Source organism: Haemaphysalis longicornis, unplaced genomic scaffold, assembly GCF_048455015.1.
Source record: "Haemaphysalis longicornis isolate Haplotype H1 unplaced genomic scaffold, Haemaphysalis longicornis Haplotype H1 scaffold_9, whole genome shotgun sequence".
Classification (NCBI taxonomy): Eukaryota; Metazoa; Arthropoda; class Arachnida; order Ixodida; family Ixodidae; genus Haemaphysalis; species Haemaphysalis longicornis.
The window spans coordinates 112,357,012-112,382,518 of record NW_027526460.1 but is presented as its reverse complement, the minus strand read 5'-3'; the positions used below and the strand labels follow the sequence as shown (position 1 = coordinate 112,382,518).

Genomic DNA, 25,507 nt, shown 5'->3' with positions numbered 1-25,507 from the left:
TGGGGAAGCGTGCGGCCTTCAATCCAGTGGGACACAGGGAAGCCGCAGTAACCCAACGATCCAGCCTCCACGCAGTGTAGGCATCGGCAAAGGCGGAAAATGGGGCCGGCCGGCTGTTCTGCGGACCCCCCAGCAACTAGTAAAGGAAGCGACTTCTTCGAAACAAGTGCACGTGGTTCGGCGGCCACGGTTGCAGCCTCGATAAAGAACCGCTCCCCTCCTTGCGCCACTTCTGCGGAGGAGGCGATAACCATGCCGGCGTGTGCGCGTATGCGGTGTAACCTTACGCGAGGACTGCTAACCTCGCAACTACGAGGTTAGCGGCCCTCGTCTTAGAACTAAATTCATTTGAATTCAACAATGAGTACTTTCGGCAAGTTAGTGGAACCGCCATTGGAACCAAGATGGCACCAAGCTACGCCAACCTGTTTATGGGGAAGTTAGAGGCCACATTCCTGTCTGAACCCACTTAAAACCCCTCCTGTACAAAAGGTACATTGACGATATCTTTTTTATTTGGACCTACAACGAGGACGAGCTCCTCCACTTCATCGACTGTTACAATTCTGCACACCTGAACATCAATTTTACTCACACCTACTCTCAAGAGAGCATAAACTTCCTGGATGTGACCGTGTAAATTGAAGACGGTGAACTCACGACAAAGCTGTATCGGAAGCCAACGGATCGCCAGCAATATCTGCATTACCAAAGCGACCACCCACGTCACTGTAAAAATAGCATTCATTATAGCCAGGCCCACCGTTTCAAACGAATCTGCTCAAAATCGGAAGATTTCACTACCAACGCCAAAAATTTAAAAACCATGCTGGAGGGGCAGGGGTACCCAGCGCGTGTAACTGATGACGCCATAAAAAAGGCCGAAGCACTCAACCGCGTGGACCTAATTGCGAACCGTCCCCCACAACGCGACTTACAACGAACAGACATATGCTTAACGTACAGCACCAACTTTCCTAATGTAAAAAACATCTTGAAGCGGCACTACAACATTCTCGAACAAAGTGAACGCCTCAAACGGGCGTTTCCGTCCGTTCCAGGCGTCGTCTACCGACGATCCCGGAACCTCAAAGACACACTCGTGAACGCAAGGACAAATTCATTGTCCGCGTATATAATGAATGCCGGCCATGCCTGAAACCGCGGTGCCTTGTCTGCAAGACAATGCAACAGACAAGCACTGCTCAAAGCTCCAACTCAGAGTACTCTTTAAAAATTCGCGGGAACATGACGTGTGACACTTCCAATGTGATTTATTTGATTGAATGCAATGTGTGTCGAATGCAATATATAGGGCAAGCAGGGACCTCTTTCAGGCTCCGGTTCAATAATCACAAAGCGCACGCCAAAACGCGCCCGACCCTGCCCCTCTCCAGACATCCCAGCCTTCCAGATCATTCTTTCGATAAACTAAGCGTCCCGCTCTTAGAGACGGGGTTCAGGTCAAACCGGGAACGAAAACAACGTGAATCATACCTCATATACCGATTCAATATAATCAAAAAAGGTATAAATGAGGACCCAGGCACACTTGCAGCGATTAAAACATTGTCATCTACCTAACCGTATCAGTGGCGCTGTGTATGTAGCCGGAGCCGGACTCTCGTAATCACATGCACGTGAGCCTTTGTTCAGTGTATTTTTCCCACATTGCTGATGTCTTTCCGTTTTTGTTTTCATTTTTCTTCCTTCTCTCCATTTCCGCTCTTCGTGTTCACTCCTATCCTTTTCTCGTTTTTTTTTTTAATTTTCTCTTTTATAATATGGTGTTATAACTTTGGAAACCTTTTCTAAATCTCCATCACAATCTTACAATTAAGTAATGTTGCTTAGTGCCGGTGCTGTTTCAGCAATAACTTCTGTTTACCTTCTCCCCAAAACGCGTGTTCAAAAATTGGTTGGGAGATTTGAACGTTCAATTGGATATGGCGCATAACACGGAAAATAAGCAATACAATTCTCTCGAGCGCACATATCTTTGCCGCTGTTATCACTATTCGCCCCCGCGGACTGGTTACATTTTTGACGGCTTGCAAATCTATTTTTCCCTCCCTTGCACCTACAGTCGTCTTCTAAGCCGGGCTACCGAACCACGGCCGCTGGATGAGAGCGCACGCAGTGCGCCTTTCATCCAGCGGCCGTGACCGAACCATCGGGGTTTATTTTCTCCGTTTTCCCCTCCATCCCGTTGAGCAGCTTGCGTTCTGGTTTGGCTGTTCTCCCCCTCCCCCCCCCCCCCCCCCCCCCCCAGCATCCCCCACTCAGCGGAGGGGAGACACCGACGACGCACGGGTTGTCGCTGAGCTGCAAAGTGGCAGCTCTTAACAAAGACCTGAAAACTCGGCCTAGCGCCCCGTTCTCGGAAGGCGTCCGTCCGGCGAGGGAACGGTGGAATGGTGGCGGACCGTTTCCTTCTGCACGACCACAAAACGTCCTTTAATTGTCTCAGCTCCGGGAACGGGCCCATAAACGGGCTGTAAAATGCCTTGTTCGCACTTTCCGAACATATGGCAGGACACTCGCTTTCAATCAACGGAAACGCGATCCCTCCGAGCGTCTGGGCGTTTGCATGGTGACGGCTAGCGGCGGAAAATATGTTGCCTTCTCTCCTTTCTACAACCCCACTTTCGGGCGCTGTTGATCTTTTCGCGTTTCCGCCACCACTCGAATTCCTGTTCAGTGCTCTTTCGTCTCCCTTCCGTCCTTTTTTTTTTTCAACTATCTTGGCGTCTCTCTCTTCATTGTTTATTTTTTGTTCATTTTTTGTTCATTCTTATAATAAGGAAGATTCCCGCTTCGTGTTTGTGTTATTCACATATGTTTGTGTGTGGTATCGTTTTACATTCGTAAACCCGGTTTCCACTCTCGACATATATGCTCTCTTCCGAAGCGACCGAAGCCATCATTCCCGTAGAAGACTTGTCTAGATGTCGAAACGTCGAAATAAACCCTCCGCTGTTGCTGTTACCGAGGTTTCTTACTTTGTGTTCACCACGCCTTCGGCCCCATCGCCAGCATGCCGGTTATATATATATATATATATATTTGCCCCCACCGGGAAATTGAAAACTCTACGCCTATGCCTGATAGTACCACAATTAGCATGTGCACCTTTCCAGCCGATCCTCAAGCCTTTTTTGTAGTGTGAGCTACACTGGCAGAGGTTGATCAGCTTCGCATGGCTCCTGGAGAGCCGTGCTGCGCATGCGCGAGGAGCAGTGACGTCAAGTGCCGCACAGAACGTTGCTCGCTGCCCGGCATCTCTCACACACCCCGCGCACCCAGCGTCTTCGCCGACCTCGGTTCCGTACGTAGCGGCCCGGTCCACTTGATGATTATGCGAGAGGTGGCCGGATGTGGAACCGATGGCTCGTGTCTCGCAGCAACATTGGCGTCCGCCTATGGAACCAGCTCAGCTCTGGGGCGATTGGTGACGCTGCGCCGGAGCCGCTTGATAAATACACATGTGTCACGTAATGCGTTTACCGTGTGTGCTATTGAAGCAGCCGTAAGCATGATAATCAAGCTAACCCTAGACAACCAGGAAAGCTAAGCATAACCAGCTGAACCTTAGCTCACGGTACGTATATCCTGGCATAGCCGAGCTAAGCCACTGCTAATTTTTTTATTACACACTAGAGGCCGCCAAGACAGATAATCTAGCGGCTCCGGTTGAGGCCGCCGCGCGAGCACAGCAGGTTGGCGGCCAGTTCTCCCAGGAACCAGGCCGTGGCGACGGACAGCATGGCGAGCCAGAAGAGCAGCAGGTCCTGGAAGTCAGAGAAGGTGAGGCGGCCATCGCTGACCGCCTGGCCGCAGCCTTCCCAGTTTCCCGACGACTCCTGCCACCACTTGGCCACCAGACCGGAATCGCGCAGCCAAAGGATTCTGCACGGGACGCGAGCTTTGAGCAGAGGACAGAACGCCTGTGACAACTGTCAGTGCATCGGTAATTCGATTAGAGTAACGAACACACTAAAGTTACGACGTTTTCTAGTAAGCGTAAAACCGGAGATTCAAGGGTGAAGGAGCTGTATTTCTGGCGAATTCTGGGTAACAATGAATGTATGAACAAGCTCTATCAGCCAGTGTAAGTGTTCTTTGTCTGGTTGGGGTGCACGGAGGAAGGAGGGTTGGAAAGGGAACTAAGCAAGAATTATATCTTCGCCCGCGCGAGAGAGAGACGACGGGAAGCGATTCTTATTAAGCGACCGCTGAAATATAGCTCATCCTAGCTTCCAGTGTATGCCCTTACCCTCCATCCCTGCACTAATCATTCCTTTCCACGCGGAAATAGTCGCTGTGCAACCGCACTTCCAGGCGCACGAAATGAAACCCTAGATAACAGGAATATTGTTGGAAATACATGCAGTGAAATAAATTTGCCCCAACCGGAATATGACATGACGTCTTGAGGGTAGCTTCATCAATCTTGTATACGATATGTACTCATTCATATGGGTGTTATTTGACATTAAAGGAATGTCAGAGCTGCGCGTGTACGTGGAAATCGGGGGTTTTGGCACTTTTGTTTCTACATAGCACGGGTTTCATAGCCTACACTGAATAGCTCTCTTTCTTATGCCCCCCCCCCTCCACCTTTTTTTTTTTTTTTTTTACCTCAGCGCATGCCGCCCGATGCCGGACTTGGTTTATTACCGGGTTCATTACCTTGGTTTATTACCGGAGTTGGTTTATTATGGTTTATTACCCCGAAAGCTAGGTGTACAGTGCATTGATGTTTTTGTATCATGGTTGTCCACGCAATTAATACCTCGGCTATGAAATTTACCGCTTCTCCTTGGAGCACTCCGTGCCTTGGAGTAAGCGGCCTACACGCGACGCCAGCCGACGCGCGGCGCGAGCCAACGCTGCCCGTTGGGTTGGCTCACTCGAACCCGTAGTAGTATTGGAAGAGAAAATGCTGTAGGATCGAAATGTCATCGTGAGAAGCTTCATGGTTTCAACTGAAGCATGACACGTCGGTTAAAAGCCGCAACATCGTGTACATAACGACGTGTCTGCCGGAGGAGAGGACACGCGTGCGCAAGACAAACGAGAAAACTGACGAAATACTCCACAACTCAACCCACATAGTCTGTTTAAAAAGTCTCTTTTGAACTTCGCGTACGTTCCTATAAAGTTTTCAGCTTCGGCAGCCGGGTACTTGCATCTCTTTCTCACGTTGTCCCCTTCGCGACACGCGTAATCATGTCTTGCCTGCCGCTTACGGCCACCCTCTATAATATATCACAATTTTCGTGGTTGTTCTCACTCGCCACACGCTGTCGCTTCTAACATGCCCGCCACTGTTCGCGCCATTGTTCGTCGCGCGCACGCTGCTCTTCGGCAGTCCTAAAGGCACGGCCATCCAATGGCAATGCATACTCAACCCTGCGAGCCATACATTGCTACCCCGAGGCAGCCCAATCCATCATTGCGAAGCCCGCGGACCGCTGACAGCTGTCAAAACCATTCCAATAGGTAATACACAACCCGAGAACAATGCCTCTTTTATAAGCATAGCGCCGGCAGTTTTTGCCCACAGACACGAAAACTCCACAAGACCACAGCCATCTACAGCTTCGCTGCAAAACCCTGCCTCCCTACCCTCACAGTTCAGTTCTTTCGACCAGTCCCCACCCCTCTCAAAACTAACGTCATGAAGTGATTAAAAATAAATGGAATAGAATTAAAGGCACTGGCCTGTTGTTGATGGCTTGCCTTCTAGCAGCGGATAGGCGCTTGTTGAGGTAGAAGACCGAGTTGAACTTGAACATGGGCTCTCGGGCGACGTAGAACTCGCCTCGGTCGAAGGTGGCGCACGCAGCCATGGCCCTGGTCGCGAGGCTGGCCCGGCTTAGAATGAGCACGGCTCGGCTGGTGACCACTTCGCGCATCGTGCGGTCCGACAGCACGACCGACGTGGGAAGGTCCGTCTTGTACTTCTGCATCATGCGCCACACTCTCTGGTAGTAGGGGTCCTTCGAATCCTGCGAGAGACAGACTTCGCTATGCACTTACCGCAGAAAACATTCGATGTGCTAGTGATTGGTCGAACGATTAAACTATCGGCGGCACATATGAGGCAAAAACTTCCAGACTAAAGAAAATATATAAACACACTAAGCAGACTAAACTATATGATTAGGAATAAATAATTAGAAAGTATAGTCAGACTAAATAAACAAAACATTCTTAATAAACACTCCTCTCGTGAGATTACTGACAACGTCACAGATTCCGCTGGGTATAAAGTAATCAGTATTCCTAAAACTGCTGCACACACCATAGGCGAGGTGTAACTTCTGAACGTGGTCACTATTTTAAAGAAATCGATCATTAAGATCCTCCAAAAGCACCGGTCTAAACGCCATTTGGTAGTTACCAAGACGTTATGCCCTGCATCAACTAAATCAGTAACCAATGGCGCATCCCCACGCATGAATAAATAATTTTAACTTCGACCGCAATAACCGAAGGTCCTTAAGGATTTTTTTTTTTCAAAGAATAAGATTGCGTTTTATATCGACACAGAGCTATAACTTGTATCGAAAAGTACACCCTGTACTCACGCGAACGGAAGAGACGCCGGCGCTTCCGGCGACGGTGTAAGGCTTCATGTGGGGCCTCTCGGCCAGGTGGCGCATGCTGTCGATGCGGTCCGCCTCTTCGCGTACCATCATCATGGCCTTCATCTGGCCCGCCACCACGGTGGTCACCACGATCACCAGCAGCCAGAAGCTGCCCACCACGATGCGCGCCGACGTACGGCTCGGCGTCGTCGTCGACGCTGCGATTGAGGAAACGATGCCGGTAAATCCCACATTCTCGCGAATATTGGCCACCAGGGCAACCCTGCGGTCGTTTCGACGTCACAAGAAGGATTCCTGATCCTACTCCACTGCACTGTTGGCTAGTGCCTCGCTGCATTCGGTCGCACCGACAAGTTACCTATATATTTTAAGGCGGGAGCCTTAAATGACCCATTCTGCGGAAAACCGCCGTTGCTGTCGTTGTCCGATACAGAAAACGTCCGCCGCTCTAAAAGGAAAATAAGAAACACATTTGGCTTTGAGTGAGATTTGAACCCGAATCTCTACACTAAAAGCCCAGTGCGTTCTTACGGCACGGCCCAGGCACTTTCATTGTTTGTATATTTAATTAAAGGTACCGCATAAACGCTTTCACTCTTTCCTTCGCGTCTGGAAGCACCGCGAAAGCCACAGTTATCGCCAGCACTGAGCGACACTGCGTTATTTGCTCGTGGCAGCAGATCCGCCGTCCGTTTTTGCTTTGTCTTTGTGGCTTTTTTTTAAGAGGCTATCGAAAGCATTTATCAACAGCGGAGCTGTTGTAGCTGGCCGTAATGTGTGGCGCAAGCGTTAAAATAGCAAGAACATGCCGAGCGCTTGTGAGCGCGTGCCTCGAGGGGATCGCCGAGCGTCCCCGGCACGAGCAGTGGCTTTAGCAAAAAAAATAAATAAATCAAACGCGTGATAACCCCGAGGAGCGAAAAAATGGAGAGGAGCAAGTAAAATGCTGAGCGCTCGTGGGCGCATCTTTGCCAATTTCGACACGAAAGACGACGGAACATGTAAATAAACAATTTCAAACTTTAAAATGCGTAGTGATGTGTTCTTTACTGTTCCCGTAGAAAGAACTCCTGCAGCATCGCTACGGTTCAAGCCTTGCGCGGCTTAGTGCAAGCTTCCCCAGTTTTTTTTTTGCTGCAACAGAAATAAAGACGGCCAATAGCCGCTACGCCGCTGTAATGGCGTAACTCGAGCGCTTGAAGAACCCCAAGACCGGGAAAGAGAGAAAATTTTCTTGAGCGAGTTACCAAGTTATCTGATGGGCATAGAGAAGTGATTTTTGGCTGGGGTACTACGCGACCCCTTAATTAATCCCAGTACTGTATGTGTTGGTTACCCGCCGCGGTGGCTCAGTGGCTAAGGCGTTGCGCTGCTGAGCACGAGGTCGCGGGTTCGATTCCCGGCCGCGGCGGCCGCTTTTCTGATGGAGGCGAAAAGCAAAAACGCCCGTGTGTACGAGATTTCGGCGCACGTTAAAGATCCCCAGGTGGTCAAAATTAATCCGGAGCCCTCCACTACGGCGCGCCTCATCGCCTGCGTTGCGTCGGCGCGTTAAACCCTCCAATCAATCAATCAATGTGTTGGTTGACTTTTAAGATTTAAAAATAGTCTTTAAAAAAACGTTGCAGGGTCCCTTTAAGCTGTGTTGTGGGCTTGTGGCTATGGATCCCGGCATTTTCTGAGTCCTCAAAATAACACCTTGCAGCAAGGCCAACGTCACCCACGTGTCTTTGGAGCGCGAAGCGTTTGTTTGTTTATGTGCGTTTGTGCGTTTGTTTGTTTGCGCGTTCATGCGTTTGTTTGCTTGTTTGCGCGTTCGTGCGTTTGTCTTTGTATTTTGTTTGTTTGTTTGTTTGTTTGTTTGTTTGTTTGTTTGTTTGTTTGTTTGTTTGTTTGTTTGTTTGTCTGTCTGTCTGTTTGTTTGTTTGTTTGTTTGTTTGTTTGTTTGTTTGTTTGTTTGTTTGTTTGTTTGTTTGTTTGTTTGTTTGTTTGTTTGTTTGTTTGTTTGTTTGTTTGTTTGTTTGTTTGTTTGTTTGTTTGTTCGTTCGTTCGTTCGCATCGGTCGACCGGCCTGCCTCCACCGTCGTCCTCGAACGCCGATAAAAGGCTAGCACTGTAAAATATTCCCCCAGTCGCTGTTTTTCAGATCGAGGAGCAACAAAATAAACCCCGTATGTACGAGATTTCTGTTTACGGTAAAGATGGTCTAGAGTTATTCCCCATACCTCGATTACGTCGGGCCTCAAAACTCAAGGTCAGCTGCGCCGCGAAAACACATACTCAATTGACATTTTCGAGCTCCCAAAGGAATGTTTCAGAAGAAAAACCTCATGCATGCCGACAGGAGTGCTTCATTCAGAATGCTTGGCACATCGCTCGCCGCTCGCCTAGCAACAACGGACCACATACATGTGCGAACACCAGTTCCTGGGACACGGGCGCATAGCGGACATTCATACTTTCCAAGTGTTCTCGTGCGCCGTTGTAACTCGCCGCCACTGGTTGCTATGCAGCGCTCAAAGCTTAAGTAGTGCATGGAAACGACGATGATTGATGTTCATCGAACGGCAATTGTGTCGGCGCCACTTCTTCCTGGCACGCGGGAGATTTCGTAACACGCGACCGCGCCACTTCAAGGACGGCTTCTCTTCCTATAGGGCGAGTGTCGTCGCCTCACCTTCGAGGCAGCAGTTTTCCACGAAGCACCAGAAATGATTCCTGAAGGTGCGCAGGAACGGGAAGCGATGGCTGCGCTGCAGTGACCCGCCCCCGGCATGAAAGTGGGCCCAGTCGCTCGACGTCCACAGGAGCGCCGAAAGCACCAGGCTGCAGGCGAACAGGAGCCATACCTGAAAGAGTACCGGGAGGGGATGACACGCGTAGTTTATGAACTCGCGCCACAAAAGCTGACTGACTGTTCTTCTCGAAGTCCATAGATAACCGTCTCTGCGCTCTGCTTCCTTCGGGCTGTAAGACGTGTCTGAGCCACTGCGTCCACTTCTTCCCTTCTCCTGGGCTGTAGGTGTTTAAAGCGGCCATGCCGACAAAAGACAAGTTTAGTTCATTCGAAAGATTGCCTCGTTACAATCATTGTGACGCCACTTTTAACGCACACTTCGCTCAAATAAGCTATATAATTAGGAAGAAAGGAAATGGCCATCCGACCCACTAGCTCATTTCCCGCAACAGAACCTAAGATGTCATATTCCCAACTGTGCGTTTGGCTGAGGCCGGCAAAAGCAAACGCAAATTACGCAATAAGCTTGCCGAAGGAGCCGTTTGCGCTTGAATGCAATGCATATTACTTTTGCAGTAGTTAGAAAGGTGAGGTAAACAATAAAAGTTACGATTGATTGATTGATTGATTGATTGATTGATTGATTGATTGATTGATTGATTGATTGATTGATTGATTGATTGATTGATTGATTGATTGATTTAACGCGCCGACGCAACGTAAGCGACGAGGCACGCCGTAGTGGAGCACTCCGGATTAACTCTGACCACCTGGGAATCTTGAAAGTACGCCGAAATGTCGTACACACGGGCGTTTTTGCTTTTCGCCTCCATCAGAAAAGCGGCCGCCGCGGCCTGGAATCGAACCCGCGACCTCGTGCCCTGCAGCGCAACGCCTTAGCCATTGAGCCACCGCGGTGGGTAATAAAAGTTACTAAAATACACGTAAAGATAGAAGTACCGATGCGCACGACCGTTGGTACTGGGCGCGCTACGCTGTAGTTTTAGAGTTTTAGCTGCACAGCAGTGCGCCGCTTTGGAGTTGACTTACACGAGACTGGCAGATCGGCGTAAGCGACGTTGTCTTACGTGACCCCGTTTGTTGAGCATACCCCATGTTTCACGAATCGATTACTTTCTACCGTAACAAAAACAAGCCAGGTGCAAATACGGTCGAAAATAAAGCAACGGCATACAACGGCACGCGGCTCCGTATGGTAGCGTCATCTGAGAGGACTCACAGTAAGCAAGGCTGCAGAGCCTAATGACGCCCTGGAACCTCGTTTGGATTCCCGCCCCTGTGAATTCATTGCAGACGCCACGAAAACACACGATTTGGCGGGAGAATCAGAGTGTTAACCTAAACTGATTAATTTATTAGTTAATACGGCCTCGTTTGCTGCCGGAGAAGCGCTGGGGCACTATAAAACATAAATATTTCGAATAACGCAAACCTGTATTTTGTCTGAATGGCCCCTTTAATCCCAGGAAAGACTATCGTCTTTAAAACTATCGTATTCAACATCTTTATTCATGCCGGCAGGGGTGCTTCGTTTGTAGTGAACAACGAATTTGTCAAACTATGTAGTAATTAACTTGCACATCCACGCAGGCCCTCGATCGAACGAAAGTTGTTCATTCGCCAATGGGAGGTGGGAGTTTTGAAACGGACAGGAGCGCCTACCTCCCATGTGAGCACTTGTATGATGCCGAATATGTTGCTCTGGTGCCGGGAGAGGCGGCCGGCCAGAACCATCAACTCAATGGGCAGGATTGTCTCTGTTTCCACGGCTACGTCCTTCTTCTCACTGGTTGGGTTTATCACGGACATGGCTAGGTCCGCTTCCTGCAGGGAAATGGAACCACTGGTGAAACTTCTGCGCTGTAATGGAAAATCCACCACACACTGCTTCATTAATATATCTGCCATGTACACGTTTTAAAAGAACTTCTTCACTACAATCACAAATAGCTGGCGCCGCATTACTCGATAATTTCCGGTATAAACGAAAATTCGCCTGGCATTCCCGTGCGACTGCGCGAAATTCCCCGGCATGTCGCCATCAGTGATCCAACCACACTCCCGTGCCTGAACCGAACGGGAGCAATAGCGCGGCAGCAAAAGCAATCCGGAGCGAATCTTAGCTGCCAATAATGTCACTTCACCGATTACAAAGGCAGTAGGCTGCGTGTGGCGCCACGTTAACCCCGACCTCCACCAACTTCCTTCGATATAGTCTCGCCGTACACCAAGCAAGGATATGGCGCCGTCAGTGTAGTGTAGTTGCTAATCCCAATCTTTTTTAAAGCGCGTTTACACGAATGCGACAGTAGCGTATCGCATTGGTTCGTCGAATGGGGCGAATTCGACGCGTTTGCGTTTACATGCATGCGCATTGGAGACTAGCGCCGCCCTGGGTCATATCTGGGAGTTGTGGGGTCGCATTTCCGGCATTACCAGTTTCCGGTACCCGGCAAGTTTGTGGTGTTCGTTTTGGCGTCTATCGCGGCTGAAGCGAAACCAGCGGCTCGTTCCCCGGTCCAGCCGATCAACTACGACGATCGCTGAGCTAAATGTATACATTTCGCGCGTCGTTCGCAAGAAATGCATACAGCAGGCAATCGTGAAGCGTTTACTTGCTCTCGGTAACGGTCCGCGCACACGCCGGCCGCGCCTGCCTGTACGGCCCACAAAGCGGCTCGAACCAGCGCAGACAACGGTAGCAACAGCTCGTCGCCACTCTTCCAAATCAACCTGATCGCGAAAAAGAAGTTCCACATGCGAGAAAATAGATGCTAGTGTGGTGAAAAATTGAGCTAGGGATTATCATCCGCGATTCTTAGCCTATGCTGAACGGCCGCGGAGGTTCGAGACCCGGCACCGCGGCGCGCGGTGCGGCGAGCGGCAGAAAGATGGCGCTACCTGCGCGGAAGTATCAAGGCAGGCCACGGCAGATGTCTTGGACACCGTTCGCTCAAACGGCGATTATCGCGGAAATAAAGTGCCGCATACGAGAAGGGGGGTGGTAATGTGGCGAAAAGTTGTGTTAAAGATCGTCATCCGCAGTTGCACAGACAGCAGCCATCAATATCCGCCACGATGCTAAGCCTCAAGTTCCCAACACCCGAGCCGGGCCGAGAAATGCGATGCGACTGCCGCTACATGCGCTCGGGAAGTCGCATTTGTGTTCTCGATCTACCTTGGTTTAGCGCATCGGATGCGACGCGTCTTCCAAGCGAATTGTCCTGCTGGAATGCGATGCGATGCGGTACGGTACGGTACGGTATGGTAATGCGACAAATCCAATGCGATACGCTACTGTCGCATTCATGTAAACGCGCTTTTAGTCTTTTCTGTCATTGACGCTGAGGCACCCAGACTTTGCTTTCCTGAAAAAAAAAATAATACGATTTATTTCCAATAATGATGAAAAATTACGAAGAAAATAAAAGTACGAATAAAAGATGATATTCCCAGAAGGAATTCATTCTTACAATGAAGCAATTGTATTGGTTTCTACGGGCGCAGACTGACCATTTCTGTAGATTGGCATGAATGAGTAAAGGCAACGGGAGGGACGTGCCGGCCAGAAGGGGGTAGGGAGAATATCACGTACTGTATACTATTAACAGTGTTAGTTCCCAATGGATTGGGAACAGGGGGGAGGGGGTGATGTCAGGTACCGTTGGGAGGTAATATCATTCCGAGAATTTTAGGCCAGTCACCTTTCATGGAAACTGCCGTGAGAATTTTCCGATGGTAATTCTCACGGTTCCCGTGAGATTAGACGCGGCCTTTTATAGTTGTGTCTCTAAAACTGTACTCACGTCTCGTTGCAGCATTCCAACCACGCCGGTCCAGTTCCCGTCCGGCTTGAGGAGTCCCCAGTAGGAATCGTGAGGGAAGGAGACTGTGTAGCTGTGTATGCGTGCTTGCAGTTAAGAAGGCAGCAAAGGCTTATCACCGAGTGGTCATTGGAGCGCTTTAAATGATCGTATTTTGACCTCAGCTTGACAATTGAACAAAGCTGTATGATGTGGGCTATTGTAGTAGGGCCTAACCAGCAGGAAAGTTAACGCTGAAAAGTCTTGCCCGTGGATCAATTCCAAGGTTCGTATCCCCGGTCAATTTTATTTCATGACGACCCGCAGCTGTTATATGACCTTAATAGCAGCTGTACCATTGCTCCGCTCTCTACAAGAGAAGACAGGCACACTTATCTAGAACAAGTTCGCCCGAAAGCCCTGCCATCCTGAACGGATTTAACGGCCCGACTGTCCACAGGTTTAGAGACGCTGTATAGTTTGCCAATCACAGATATCCTGTAGTCATAGACAGGTGATATTTTTTTCTAGGCCCAAGTTAACGAAATTGACGCTGGAAGAGTTTAACCGTTAGGTCTAAGCATTAAAGATTGTGGATGCTCCAAAGGCAGTTTTACCATACCATTCGGATGACTCGTCATCACCTCTAGAGTGTCTTCAACTACTCCTCCAAACGCACACGTGTTTTTGGCAGCCCTACAAAAGTAACTCACCCTGAAGTAAACAAGTGAACATTCTAAGAGCCATGCACCTTATCCTAACATTGTTTTCCCGTATACCCCTGCTCCCCTTTCCACCGACAGGATCTTTCGGCCTTTTACCTTGATTATACGAGAGAAAAAGCCTCATTGGCTGAAAACAGGCACAGAGGCCTATAGAGATGACAGGAAGAGAAGGAAATGGATGAAATTATGTCCCGTTCACGCGGTGTCGGCCTCGCGTGGCCCAACTTGACCAAACTTTCACGTTAATGCAACGATTGACATTGGTGTGTTGTGGTGGCATTTTTCAATACTCGTACGTTAGCACTTGACTGCGATCTTGAATCGCGGTCTTGAATGAATATCTTGGATAAAGGCATTTATTAATTCTGTCATTACGCAGTCGGCTTACTTGGTTCTCAAGGAAGCAGCGATCGCCTTGAGTATCTCGCCACAGACACCCCTGATGTCCGCGTTGAAACCAGGCGCATCGATCACGTGATAAGGAGCATACTGCAAGGAAAGAGTGAGGAGGAATAAATATTTCCAGCCAGCCTGTTTTAGGGCGCAGCCCTTTGGCGGCCGTCTCTGGGCTGAGCCGGTTGTCGGTGTAACCGAGGGAACCATGACCTGGACCGACGAGTGAAAGAAAAAGCAAACGACGAAAGAAAGCAAAGGAGGAGAGTGTCGCAAAATTGGGAGAGGATGTCGGTTCGCCGTGGCGGCGCGAGCCAGCGCTCTCAACGTGTGGGGTGGGGGTGAGGAGGGGGCAATATGCTGCGCCCGCACGAGCCGCGCGGGGGAGCAACGCTTGGCGAAGTGAGGGGGGCGTGCGCGTGACTATGATGTGCGTTCGCTTAATACCCTAGTTACACGGGCACAGTTAACCACGGTTAAGCGAACCGCGGTTAGACAAAACCGCAGTTTGCTGCGTTACACGACGGACGAAACTGCGGTTACCCCGCTAACCATGGTTAACGCAAACTGAGCTCGGCCACCTCAGTTCGGTCACGCTAACCACAGTTCCCGCAGGCGCAGTGCTCAAAATCGCACAAGTCAGTTTGGACGCAAGTGGCGGCGCATCAGCGGAGGCGAAAAAAAAAATTGGCCGCGTATCTGCTCCTTTCGTTGCAAATGCCGTCAAAAGACGGCAGTCTTTATCGGCTTTTGCGAAGTAAATGCCTGCCTTCGCTTTCCCGCTCACCTCTCATGTTGTTCCTCTTGCGTCGCGCTCCTCCCAAGGTAAAGACGCCAAAGGTTTGCTTAAATGATTTTAAATTTCCCGCGTTCCTCTGCTCCAAACCGGATGTCTCGATGCGAACGCCGCCGAACCGCGTTTCCCTACTCCACGTGCGTTGCAAGCAGAACGTGGAACCTATCCAGTGGAACCTTGCGTAACTGTTGCCGGTTGATTTCTTAAACTGGCGCCAGAAGCTATAGTGGCCCGGGCGACAGCAGGCGACGGCGGAGTGAATTGTTTTTCTGCAGTTGATGGAGTATTTAATTTCGCAAAAGTCAAGCATGTTTAATTTTTTTTATAAAGGAACACTGCAAATATCACTTCTGTATTGATTTGTTGTCTCATATTTGCGTAATGTCTTGTTCTTCTTCAACAATGTTGACAAGTATGAACCGGACATAGACGGGTAGATTTAGCTGTGACTATATAAGACTATTGCGCAGGCATTGTTTTGCTTTGGCCGGGTGCGGCTGTATCGAGTCACAGACAGACAGACAGACAGACAGACACCCCAAAATTTCTGGGTTTAAGTAGCCCAAGAAAGACTATCGTCTTTAAAAAATCACCTGGCGTTCGGAGGAGACGCAGGTTCTCAAATAGCGGCGCCCCAAGGCTGCCCCCAAGAGGCGCTTGCGTTCTTTGCGTAGCTCTCGCAACCAGCGCGACTGCCCGTCAGCAGCGGCTCGTTTCCCGATCCACCCGATCAACAACGACAAAATCCATGCTAAATTTGTAAATTCCGCGCGTCGTCCACACACAAAAAAAAAGGATAACGCAGGCACTCATGAAACGTTTTCAGCACTCGGAAACGATCGGCGGGCACTTTGGCCGTGCCTGCGAACACGCCGGCGCGCCTTCCCTGGCGGCGCTGCAAGCGGCTCGGCCCAGACCATGGCAGCAACAGCTTATCGCCGCTCTTCGAAATCAATCTGATCGCGGAAAAGAACTGCCGCATGCGAGAAAGTTGATGTTAGTGCGGTGAAAAATTGTGGTATGGTTTGTAATTCAGAGTTGTAGAGATAGTGGCGGTCAAATGTCCACAGCGATGTTAAGCCTAAAGTTCCCAACACCGAGCAGACCTGAGCCATCGCCTCCTGAGCAAACCAAGCCAGTTGCGAGCTCTTGGGGAAGCCCCTCGCATCGCCTCACGCGAGTGCGTTGCGTTTGGGTCTGAAGCGACTGCTTTAACGATATTTCCTTTTGTCTACACTGCTTCTCTTTTGTTTTTTATCGTGAAGGTAGGTGTGGTCATTTATTTTTGTGGTCATTTATTTTTGTTACGCTCACAACCATGTGACCGCGGTCGCCACACTTGGAATTTCGCGTGTAACAGCCAAAACCACAGTTTGTGATAACCAGTTTAGTAACCAGGGTGAAACTTTACTGCGGTTACTTCCGCCGTGTAACTAGGGTATAAGACGCACTTCGCGGTCCCTTCCTGAGACGCACTTCGCGCCGCCGACGCAGAGGCTCATCATCGCTGCTTTCGAGAGAACCCATGCCTCAGCGCGCGCTGCTGCGCCCAAATATCGCGTGTATCGTAATCGCCCGCTAATTTTAGATGCAGAGCATCTGATTCACTCGCCTTGTCCCTCCGGCGTCGTCGTCGTCGGCGTTGTCCGCCCCTCCCCCATTTTCCTCGCCGCGCCAGCTGCGCTCTCCGCCGCTCACCCCCTCTCCTCTCCGATAGCGAACACTCTCTCGCGAGGGGCATTGGATTGGATTCGATTGGATTGGCTTGGCTTGGCTTGGCTTGGCTTGGATTGGCTTGGATTGGATAGAATTAAAGTGGATTGTGTTGGATTGTGTTGCGTCATAGCCGCGGCACGTTGCGTCATAGCCGCGGCAGACGCGCTGGGGCCGGCGCATGTGCAGTACTCTCTCTTCCGCGGTTTCTTCTCCTTCGGGCGCGCTGCGCATATAACCGGTGTGCCGTTCTCCGGCGAAGCAACATTCACGCTTGGCTCAAACACCTAGTGTCCACGCCGCTTTACAAGTACGCCAACGTCGTCATCGACTGGGACCGGCTTACGCAGTCCCCTCAACGTTATGCGCGCTATAAAACGCGGTCCCTTCGCCGCTCCGCCTATGCGTCGCATCTACACAGGGGTTCCCGCGAGGGGAGGTGAGAGTTTTTTAGGGGCGAAGCTCCTTAGGGCGTGGGTCTGTCCATCCTTGACGTATGTATGTAGCCACCTCTAGTTTAGTTCTTGGATAATTAACTAGATGGCGTGGCTACCTCTAGTTTAGTTCTTGGATTGTTTACTAGATGGCGGTACTTGTATATGATGAAAAGATGCGCTTGGATTGTTTACTAGATGGCGTGGCTACCTCTAGTTTAGTTCTTGGATTGTTTACTAGATGGCAGGGAGCGTTGTAATAAAATCCGTTCGCTGTTGGCGCGCGCTCGGAGTCGCCCGATGGATAAGGCTGCAGATGTGCGAGCCCGCGAGGCAGAAGCGCTCCGTGAAGCTGCGCGACGCCGCCGCCAAGATCCTGCCGTACTGTTGCGAGTTGTGGCTAGTTGTAGCGACCGCAGTCTGCTGGTAGCGGGGCCGGTCGCCGTCGCTCCGTCGAGCCAGGACTAGGGGAGAGCTTAGAGCAAACTCAACGGGTTTATTTACATTTTTACAGTGAGTTGTCGAGATGAAGACAGAAGACAGATCTTGGCGGGCCGCAGCACGCCCTTTTTGTTGACCCCCGATCCCTAGTTCCCTAGGTTAGGGATCCCCATACAAAACAATGCGGACCAATGGTGATGTGTACGTTCCTCGCTGTGAATCACCGCCCTCGGGTAGGGACACGCCTTTCAGGTATGTCGGCAGATGCACAGCACACGCACACACACACCCCCTTGCCACTCGTCAGGAGCCTGTAGTAGAGGGAAAGAACGGAAGACGCGCGGGCGCCATGTATCCTTTTGGTGTCTGCCGCGCGCTGCGTTCCCAGGGAGCCCAACAGCACAGATTAACAAGGTTCGTGGAATCACTCCGGGAAAGGTTAATGGCTTGACCATTGCCACTGCCTTCTTCGCTGTGCTGCCGCCGCCACTGGGTCCCATTGTCCGGTCGTCGCCGTCTGGGCTTCACGCGCACACGCGTTCAGTTGCTTAGGCCGGGGGAACCGGCGGCTCCTTAATCCCTTTTGGGGCAACAACACTCACCGCCGCTCAAAAGCCGCTGTCAATCAGTGGCCGCCGCAGCGTCGTGTCGGCCTCCTTTCGTTTCCGTCGACAAGCGGTGGGGTGGTCGACCGGCGGGCGACTGACCCGCGCGAACATGGCGACAGTGAGTCATAACAGTACGAGAGCGGGAGGCCGAAGCGTGTCGTCTGGCTGCGCGACGACGCCGCCAAGATCCCAGCGTTCGAGAACGAGAGGCCCAAGCGTCACGGCAACGGCGCGAGGACCCTGCCGTACGCGAAGCGGTACGGCTGCGGCGCGAAGAGGATCTCCAAAACGTTAGAGAACGGGAAGCGGCGAGAAAGCGCGCGTATCGGCAGGCAGACCCCGATGCAGTGAGAGCTCGTGAGGCGTCTGCAAAACGCATCAGGCGAGCTGACCCCTCAGGAGCTTCGCCCACTCATCATCATTCACCCCGTGGATATGCTGTGAATTCTTTTTTTTTTTTTTTTTTGCGATGTCGCGCAACTGTCGTTTTGTATCGTGGCAAAATCATAATTTAAGGTAATTGTTCATCTTCGTTTCGAAGTCCGCCTTTCCTTCACCGGGCCATCTTCCTTTCCGGGTAGGCGTAAGGAACCTTTCACGCTCCAACAAATTTGCTTGGCATGCAAAGGCTGCGCTTGATGCCGAGCAGATATATCCTCTGATTGACGCATTCTAGTCTGAACACCTAACGTATAACGGTGTACCAAAATAGAAGTGCTATGAAACAGGGCCTCTTCCTGTTTCAGGCCAGCCTATTTCGACATGGCTTTTTCTGACTATGTCGCGAAATTGCTTGTTTGTCTGTGCCGAAGAGGAATAATTCAGGTCAGCTTTTTTTTTTTTTAAGTTGTGCGCATGTGTGGCCTTGTCCTTTTAGGATTTGATACCGCATTTCTTTCTCCCGGGCTGTGTTCTCCAACGAGCCCTTTGTTATCCAGCAGCAAGCTCTACAGGGGTCCTATACGCGTCAAGCTACTATAGTTGGAGTGGAAACTTCCCGACAAAGCTGCTTTTGTATGCCCCCAGTACGCTGGCGGTGAAAGAAAAGGCTTTACGCCTTCTCTAACACGGCTGCTGGTATACACTAAAGGTTAAGTCGAAAAAAATGTAAGGCGGGCTACGTTCCTTCAAAGACCATCCACCAGCAAAAGGGGCCTTTTCAATAAAAAGAACTCTCGGTGGAGCATACGCGCACACGTTGTGTATACCATTTGACGAAGCACTAAATTTTCCCTCAGTGGAAACCAGAACGACGCCCACTTTCTTTCAGATTTATTTCCAAGTTTCCCGTTAAAAGAAGAGACTGCGCTGTTGAAGGGCTCGTCGCGCGTAAACACGAAGATGGCCACTGCGTGCGTCAAGAAAAGCACGGCGTCGCGAAGGGCTCTATAAAAAACCCGCGTGCGGGGAATTGAGGCCGTCGCGTGGGTTTTTTTTATCGCGTGGGCATAAACAGACGAGTCGATTCGACCCATTCATTGAACTAGGGGAGTTCTCCGACGCTGCTATACATACACAGTCCTTTGGCGTATCTCCTGCGCCACATAATCCTCGATGCGGACCGCGTTTTTACGCGTGTTCGCGTACTTCCATATCGCCTTTCCCTGAAGGGTCGTCCCTCAATAAATTTCCTACTCCTGTAGGCGGAAATGTTAAAGAAGCACGTAACTTACAAACTATTAGCTGCACCCACAGGATTGGGGAGGGAAGAAAGCTGTACCTGTATTACTAAAACGTCATAGCAGCTCACCCTCCATGCTTTAAAATAAATCTGAAACCCTGTTCCTCACAGCGTTAAATTTGCTGGAACAGCAGAGATGTAGTTCTCTTGTGTCGGCTCGAACTTTAACGGGTGCTTGCCTGAGAACAGAGTTAATTGATATAGGAGTTGCGAAACTTTCCATAGGCCCCATGTAGAGTCACTAAATAACCTGATCTAGTGGGTCTAGCCCCATGCATCAGAAAGTAGCCCCACGATTGGACCACTGTTTTGGATATTCCGTGCAGTGGCGCCATCTGTTGGTGACAAAATAAACTGTATAAAACATGGTTCGCCACTCGAAGACCTGGGCGAAAAATGGTATTTGGGTGCTTACGTAAATTTCTGTGCCGAAGAAGCCCAAGGTGTTCAACCACGCAAGTGTTTTATATGCATTCGACCCAAAAGTAGTAAAAAAATGCGTCCGTGTGTTCAACGTTGTCGCCTGCGCAGTGTCGTCTGCTGCGCGTCATCTGCAGTCTTCCGGCGGCAAAGAGAGTTAAAAATTAGCTTCGAAGGGTTTACGCAAGCTTTAAAAGGTTATTTAAAGCCACTTGATCAGATACTGGATTACTTTTGGCATGAAATGTAATGTGGGCTGCGCGACAACTGCAAATTTAGTACTTCAGGTAGCCCCTATGTTGTGCCGGGGTGTTCGCACAAGCGCCAATAGGTGGAGGCAGTTGCGCAGACGCAGAAACAATCTCAACAAACAAAAAAAAAACGCAGTTAAGAAAGCAATGAATAACTTTGGAAAGTACAAAAATTAAAAATTATGCACCTTTAAAATAAAATTGACCGTGAAATTGTCAGTTTTAGTAATTACTGTGTTTTTTGGATAATGCTTGCGGTGGCCGCGGTGGCGCCACCGTACGCACGATCTAAAGCAGGGGTGGAGGGGTTGAGGGGACGGGGGTGGGCCAAGGGGCGGGCTTTTTTTTTTTTTGCGGAGTTTCCCAACTGCCTACATCAAAGAGCCTTCCCCTGAGAATGGCAGCGCCGTCGCCGCGAAAATTCTACGGTTCTCGCAAAGAAATCGGCAGCTAACCGTCAGCTTCGGGAGGCTCCCTTCCCTCTCCCTATTCTGGCGGGAGGAAGAGGAACTGTTCCCAGACCCACCGATAGAGGCCGCCGGCGGGTCTGAGAACCTGCTGCTACCCCTGCGTGACGTGCGACCTACAGCAGACGGATGAAAAGGCTTGACCTACATGTTAATATTCCGTACTGTACAACAAATAGTTGTCTTTAAAACTGCGTGTTCCAGTTTGTGCCTGAAATATCAGTGTGTTCTGTCGACCTTCAAAATCGTTGAGCAAACACATGTCAACACCCATCGTATAAAAGGGGTTCCAGACGCCTCCAGCGAGTTAAAGGCAGTTCGAGCGGACGAAAGGAGAGTGGACATGAGCGAATGACAAAGCGAAGTAAGAAGGTTGACAAAGCAAATTAAGAGTAATCCTGGTAAATTAAGAGAAATATAAGAGCGAATTAACAGAAATCAAAGTGCATTATCAGGAAACAAAGCAAATAAAAGTGGATTGCTAAGTGAATTAACCAATATAAAGCTAAACTTAGATGAATCAAAGTGAACTACAGTGTATGACTAAGTGGGAACCAAAGTGATTCAAAGTTAGTCAATATAGATGCATGAGTGATTGATGGGAATTACTCCGCGAATTAAGAAGGAAGTGGACGACTCAACGATTTAAGGGGAATAACTTGGGTAATCAAGCCCCAGGCTTTCGCTTTCAAGCCGTCTTAGAAATAAAATAATTCCCACTTACTTTTTTTTCAGACAGCCAAACAATGCAGGTTGTCTCACAGACAGCTAGCTTTCTAAACGATCTTTTTATTGGATGATGTGATGTATTCCTGGCCCCAGCAAAAACAATTCTACATATGCATGTGCGTCACAAAATATCTCCACCACGATTTTGTCTTGCTTCATGGTAACGTGGCTAGGAAGGAAGGATGTCGAAGGAAGGCAGGAAAGTTAACCTGGCTAGAGCCTAGTTTGCTATCCTACTCGTGGGAAAGGGGACACAGCCAAAAAAGAGAAACGAAAGAATGAAGAAAAATTGGAGCAGACAGGTATTTCCAGCGCTGAAGCACTAAAGTTCAAGTTCAGTGACTGCCCCTGAAGGCTTTCAGTCTGGAGTTCAAGTTCGTCGCCCGTAGAAAGCAAACGTGGCGAAATATCAAGTATGCCTAAGACGTAATGTTTCGCATGAATGATGTAGCCAAGTACATGGTACACACGTTCCGCTCCGAGGGAGAATTTTGCTTGGAGCAACGTCGTCGTCATCATCATCATCAGCATCATCAGGAGCTCATTTTCTTCCCTAATGGAGGGATGACAGATACTCGTCACTGACAAGAGCATGCGGAACGTCTGTATGACCTCGTGTGCGCCACGAGTAGGCAGGTTCTTGAGAAGGACGATTTTATTCCATAAAGCGATATACGTAAGCAGACCTCCGCAAAAAAATTTCGCCATGTACGCGCGTACATCAGAACGCGTGGGGATCGTCTTAGTCACAACCACCTCCTCCAAATCTGAGGTACTACCAGCCAACATGACAAATGATAAGGGGATCAAGGCTTCAATTATCATTCTGCATCGTAACATGGGAAAGAGCGAGAGACGGAAGAACGGTATCGCGCTCCTTAGGAGAGATGCGTTTTGGTGGTAACATAAACAGGAGTAAGGGACACGTATATCTTGGTAATCATCATTATCTTTCTCAGATAACCAGTTCGTGGTTTTCGCATCAGATTCACGGGCGGATTGACGAAGAGATAGACAGTGTGTGAGTGCGAGTGCGAGAGTGAGTGTTAGTGTAAGTGTGTGTTTGTGCCTGACCTAATGTGTACACCTGTGGGGGCTTTTAGTCTCTTACAAACTCAGAAACTAGCTAAAAAAAAATCAACGTTGAATATTTTCTTGTTAGCCCAGTACTGTATGACCCATACCGATCGACAGAAATTCTCATTCGCCGTTGAATAAACCGCCTTCTCCTCCCCTCGTAAAGATGCACCGGAAGTATAAACACGAACACACTTTTCAGCGCGGCAACGTACAGGTTAAAAGCGGGCTCTCTGGAAAGGCTTTCACAAGTTTCACTGAAGTTGCGACAGTGAAATAAAGTCGGTTCAATTTTTCCAGGCTGCACGACACAGTGTGCAAGATTTAATTGATTGATTGTTTGTAGGTTTTAAAGCGCCGACGCAACGCAGGCGATGTGGTGCGCCGTAGTGGAGGGCTCCAGGTTAATTTTGACCACCTGGGGATCTTTAACGTGCGCCGAAATCTCGTACACACGGGCGTTTTCGCTTTTCGCCTCCATCAAAAAAGCGGCCGCCGTGGTCGGGAATCGAGCCCGCGACCTCGTGCTCAGCAGCGCAACGCCTTAGCCACTGAGCCACCGCGGCGGGTGCAATATTCAATTTAACTCCGGTTGTTTAACGAGCACATGCGTTCTTTGCGAGAGGATATAATATATTTCCTCTGGCTATCTTTTATTAGGGAGAGCCATTTTCAGGATGGAAATGCGGCCATCAACGTAATTATTCCCGTATTTCTCGTTTGAGAAATACGGCCTGCTTTTGTATATGGTTGTGGTCCCGCTTCCGGCATTTTCCTAGCTGAACGGTCCGCTCTTTCTCGGTCTCCGACGTTTGCGTCGCGCGCATGACACTCCGAACCCTCTCCAGTGAAGCAACTCGCCGAACGATACCGGACGGGTGGTCAGGAAGCCGCATACCTCCAAACCTTCAAGCGGCTCAAACCTCCTGCCTCCGCGCGACGCTCAAAGAGGAGACGGCCGCCCGGCGCCCGGCCCGCTCTCATTCGTGGCCAAGCTTGCCTGCACGCGGCGAGTCACGTGGTCACATGCACCAAGCCGGCAACAGAGGCGGTGTGACGGCGGCTAGCGAACGCGGTTGTCGATCCGGTGAGTAACGGGATGCGCAGCAGCGGTCAAATGAGGCTCAAATCCTCCGCGACGTCGAAACCGCTGGACGAGATTAGTATTGTTTTAATATTTGTTTTAAATGGACACTGAAGTGATTTGTAAGCACTGCAGGATTACTAGCGCAAATTGTGGTCCGGAGTCCATAGTCCTAAGGTCCCTGGGGCCTTACATAGGCCCTGTTTCGACCACTCTGAGTGCGTTTATGCGAATTTTTTAGCAGAAAAAAATTACACCATCTTCTCGTGGGGAACCATGAGGAGGATGCGAAGCATCATGGGGGTTCCGTGTAGGTTCCATTGTGTTGCCGTTATGTTGTTTTATTTATCGGAGCACGAATGGGAACGTAGTGTGAACCCCCATGTAGAGACAGAGAAATGTAGAGACAGAGAAGAGAGCGACACCCGCGTTACCTGATCGAACACCTCCTGGTTCTCGTCTTTCTTTATTGCGTGCTCACGCTCCTACCCCGCTGCCCACCCTCTTCGTCCTCTTCTCTGGTTGAGCTGCAAGGCGCGTGGCGCTTCCCGCCACAGCTTTCCCAAGGGAAATTCAACATCCTCCTCTAAAGTTTTCAGTTCGTCGTTTCCGTTGACGTTCAGCTTCGCGTGCCTTCGTTGTATCAGTAGTTTCTTGACGTAGTTTGAATAAGTGAAGGACATAAGGCGCGTTCGTAGCACATGCTCCCGTCTCGGTTTGTAGCGCAGTGGGAAGAGCGCCACGTATACCTCCCGTTGCGGCCAGACAGTCGTGGGTTCGAAACCGGGCACCGCCTAACTATTTCTTTTATTTATAGTGGAGTGCGCTGACGTCAGGCCAAACGCTGACGGGGCTGAGGAGACGCGCATGCGCAGTAGAGTGCGGACGGCGGACAACAACGACAACAAGGGAGGGAGGGACACAGCCCCGAGCATGAGATGCTTCGCATCTAAAATCAATTCGAAAGTGCTGTCCTCCTCTCTGCATCCTCGCCCATTTTCTGTGGCGTTTTTGTGTCACGTCAGGAGGAGATGACTTGGCTTGACTGCGTTACTGCACGGCTCGCCGACCTTCCGACAGAGTCAGTCGGCCCAGCGTTTAGTCCGCCGGCCGCCGACGGGTCGTCGCAATCCGTTCGCTCAGTTGAAACTAAGCCACGACACGTTTGTGAATGGAAGAATGTGTCTTTCTTTACTTTGTTAGTTTGTACACTGTATCAAGCTCCAAGTCCTGGTCCCTCCACACAAGCGCTGCACAAGCGCACATGCGACGTTTCGCTGACTGGTACGCTAGTAGAAAAATCTAAGGCCAGTTGAAGGCGGGAGATAAGTACTAAGGAAATAATATCAACTGAAAATTTTACCCTACAGCCTAAAACTAGGGAGCAGGAAGCACTTTTTCGCGCTGGGCAAGCACAGCGCTCAGCACCACGACCACACATCTGCGAACGCGTTTCCCCTAAGAAATGCAATTGCTAGACGTGAGATATTATGCAAATTTGGGGGAGGCT

The 25,507-nt window shown here is 50.0% G+C and overlaps 1 protein-coding gene across 1 annotated transcript in view; it reads right to left on the bottom strand.

The window, feature by feature from the left end:
* Positions 1–3,613: 3,613 nt before the first annotated feature.
* Positions 3,614–25,507, bottom strand: part of LOC144153758 (putative glutamate receptor) — a 53,259-nt gene continuing 31,365 nt past the window's right edge. Inside the window, exons 3-9 of the mRNA XM_077685468.1 lie at positions 14,292–14,392; positions 13,182–13,272; positions 11,038–11,199; positions 9,295–9,466; positions 6,597–6,814; positions 5,728–6,014; positions 3,614–3,909 (exon numbers count right to left, since the gene is read on the bottom strand). Of these exons, the coding sequence (XP_077541594.1) occupies positions 3,681–3,909; positions 5,728–6,014; positions 6,597–6,814; positions 9,295–9,466; positions 11,038–11,199; positions 13,182–13,272; positions 14,292–14,392 (1,260 nt within the window). The 3' untranslated portion in view covers positions 3,614–3,680. The remainder of the gene's footprint in view (positions 3,910–5,727; positions 6,015–6,596; positions 6,815–9,294; positions 9,467–11,037; positions 11,200–13,181; positions 13,273–14,291; positions 14,393–25,507) is intronic.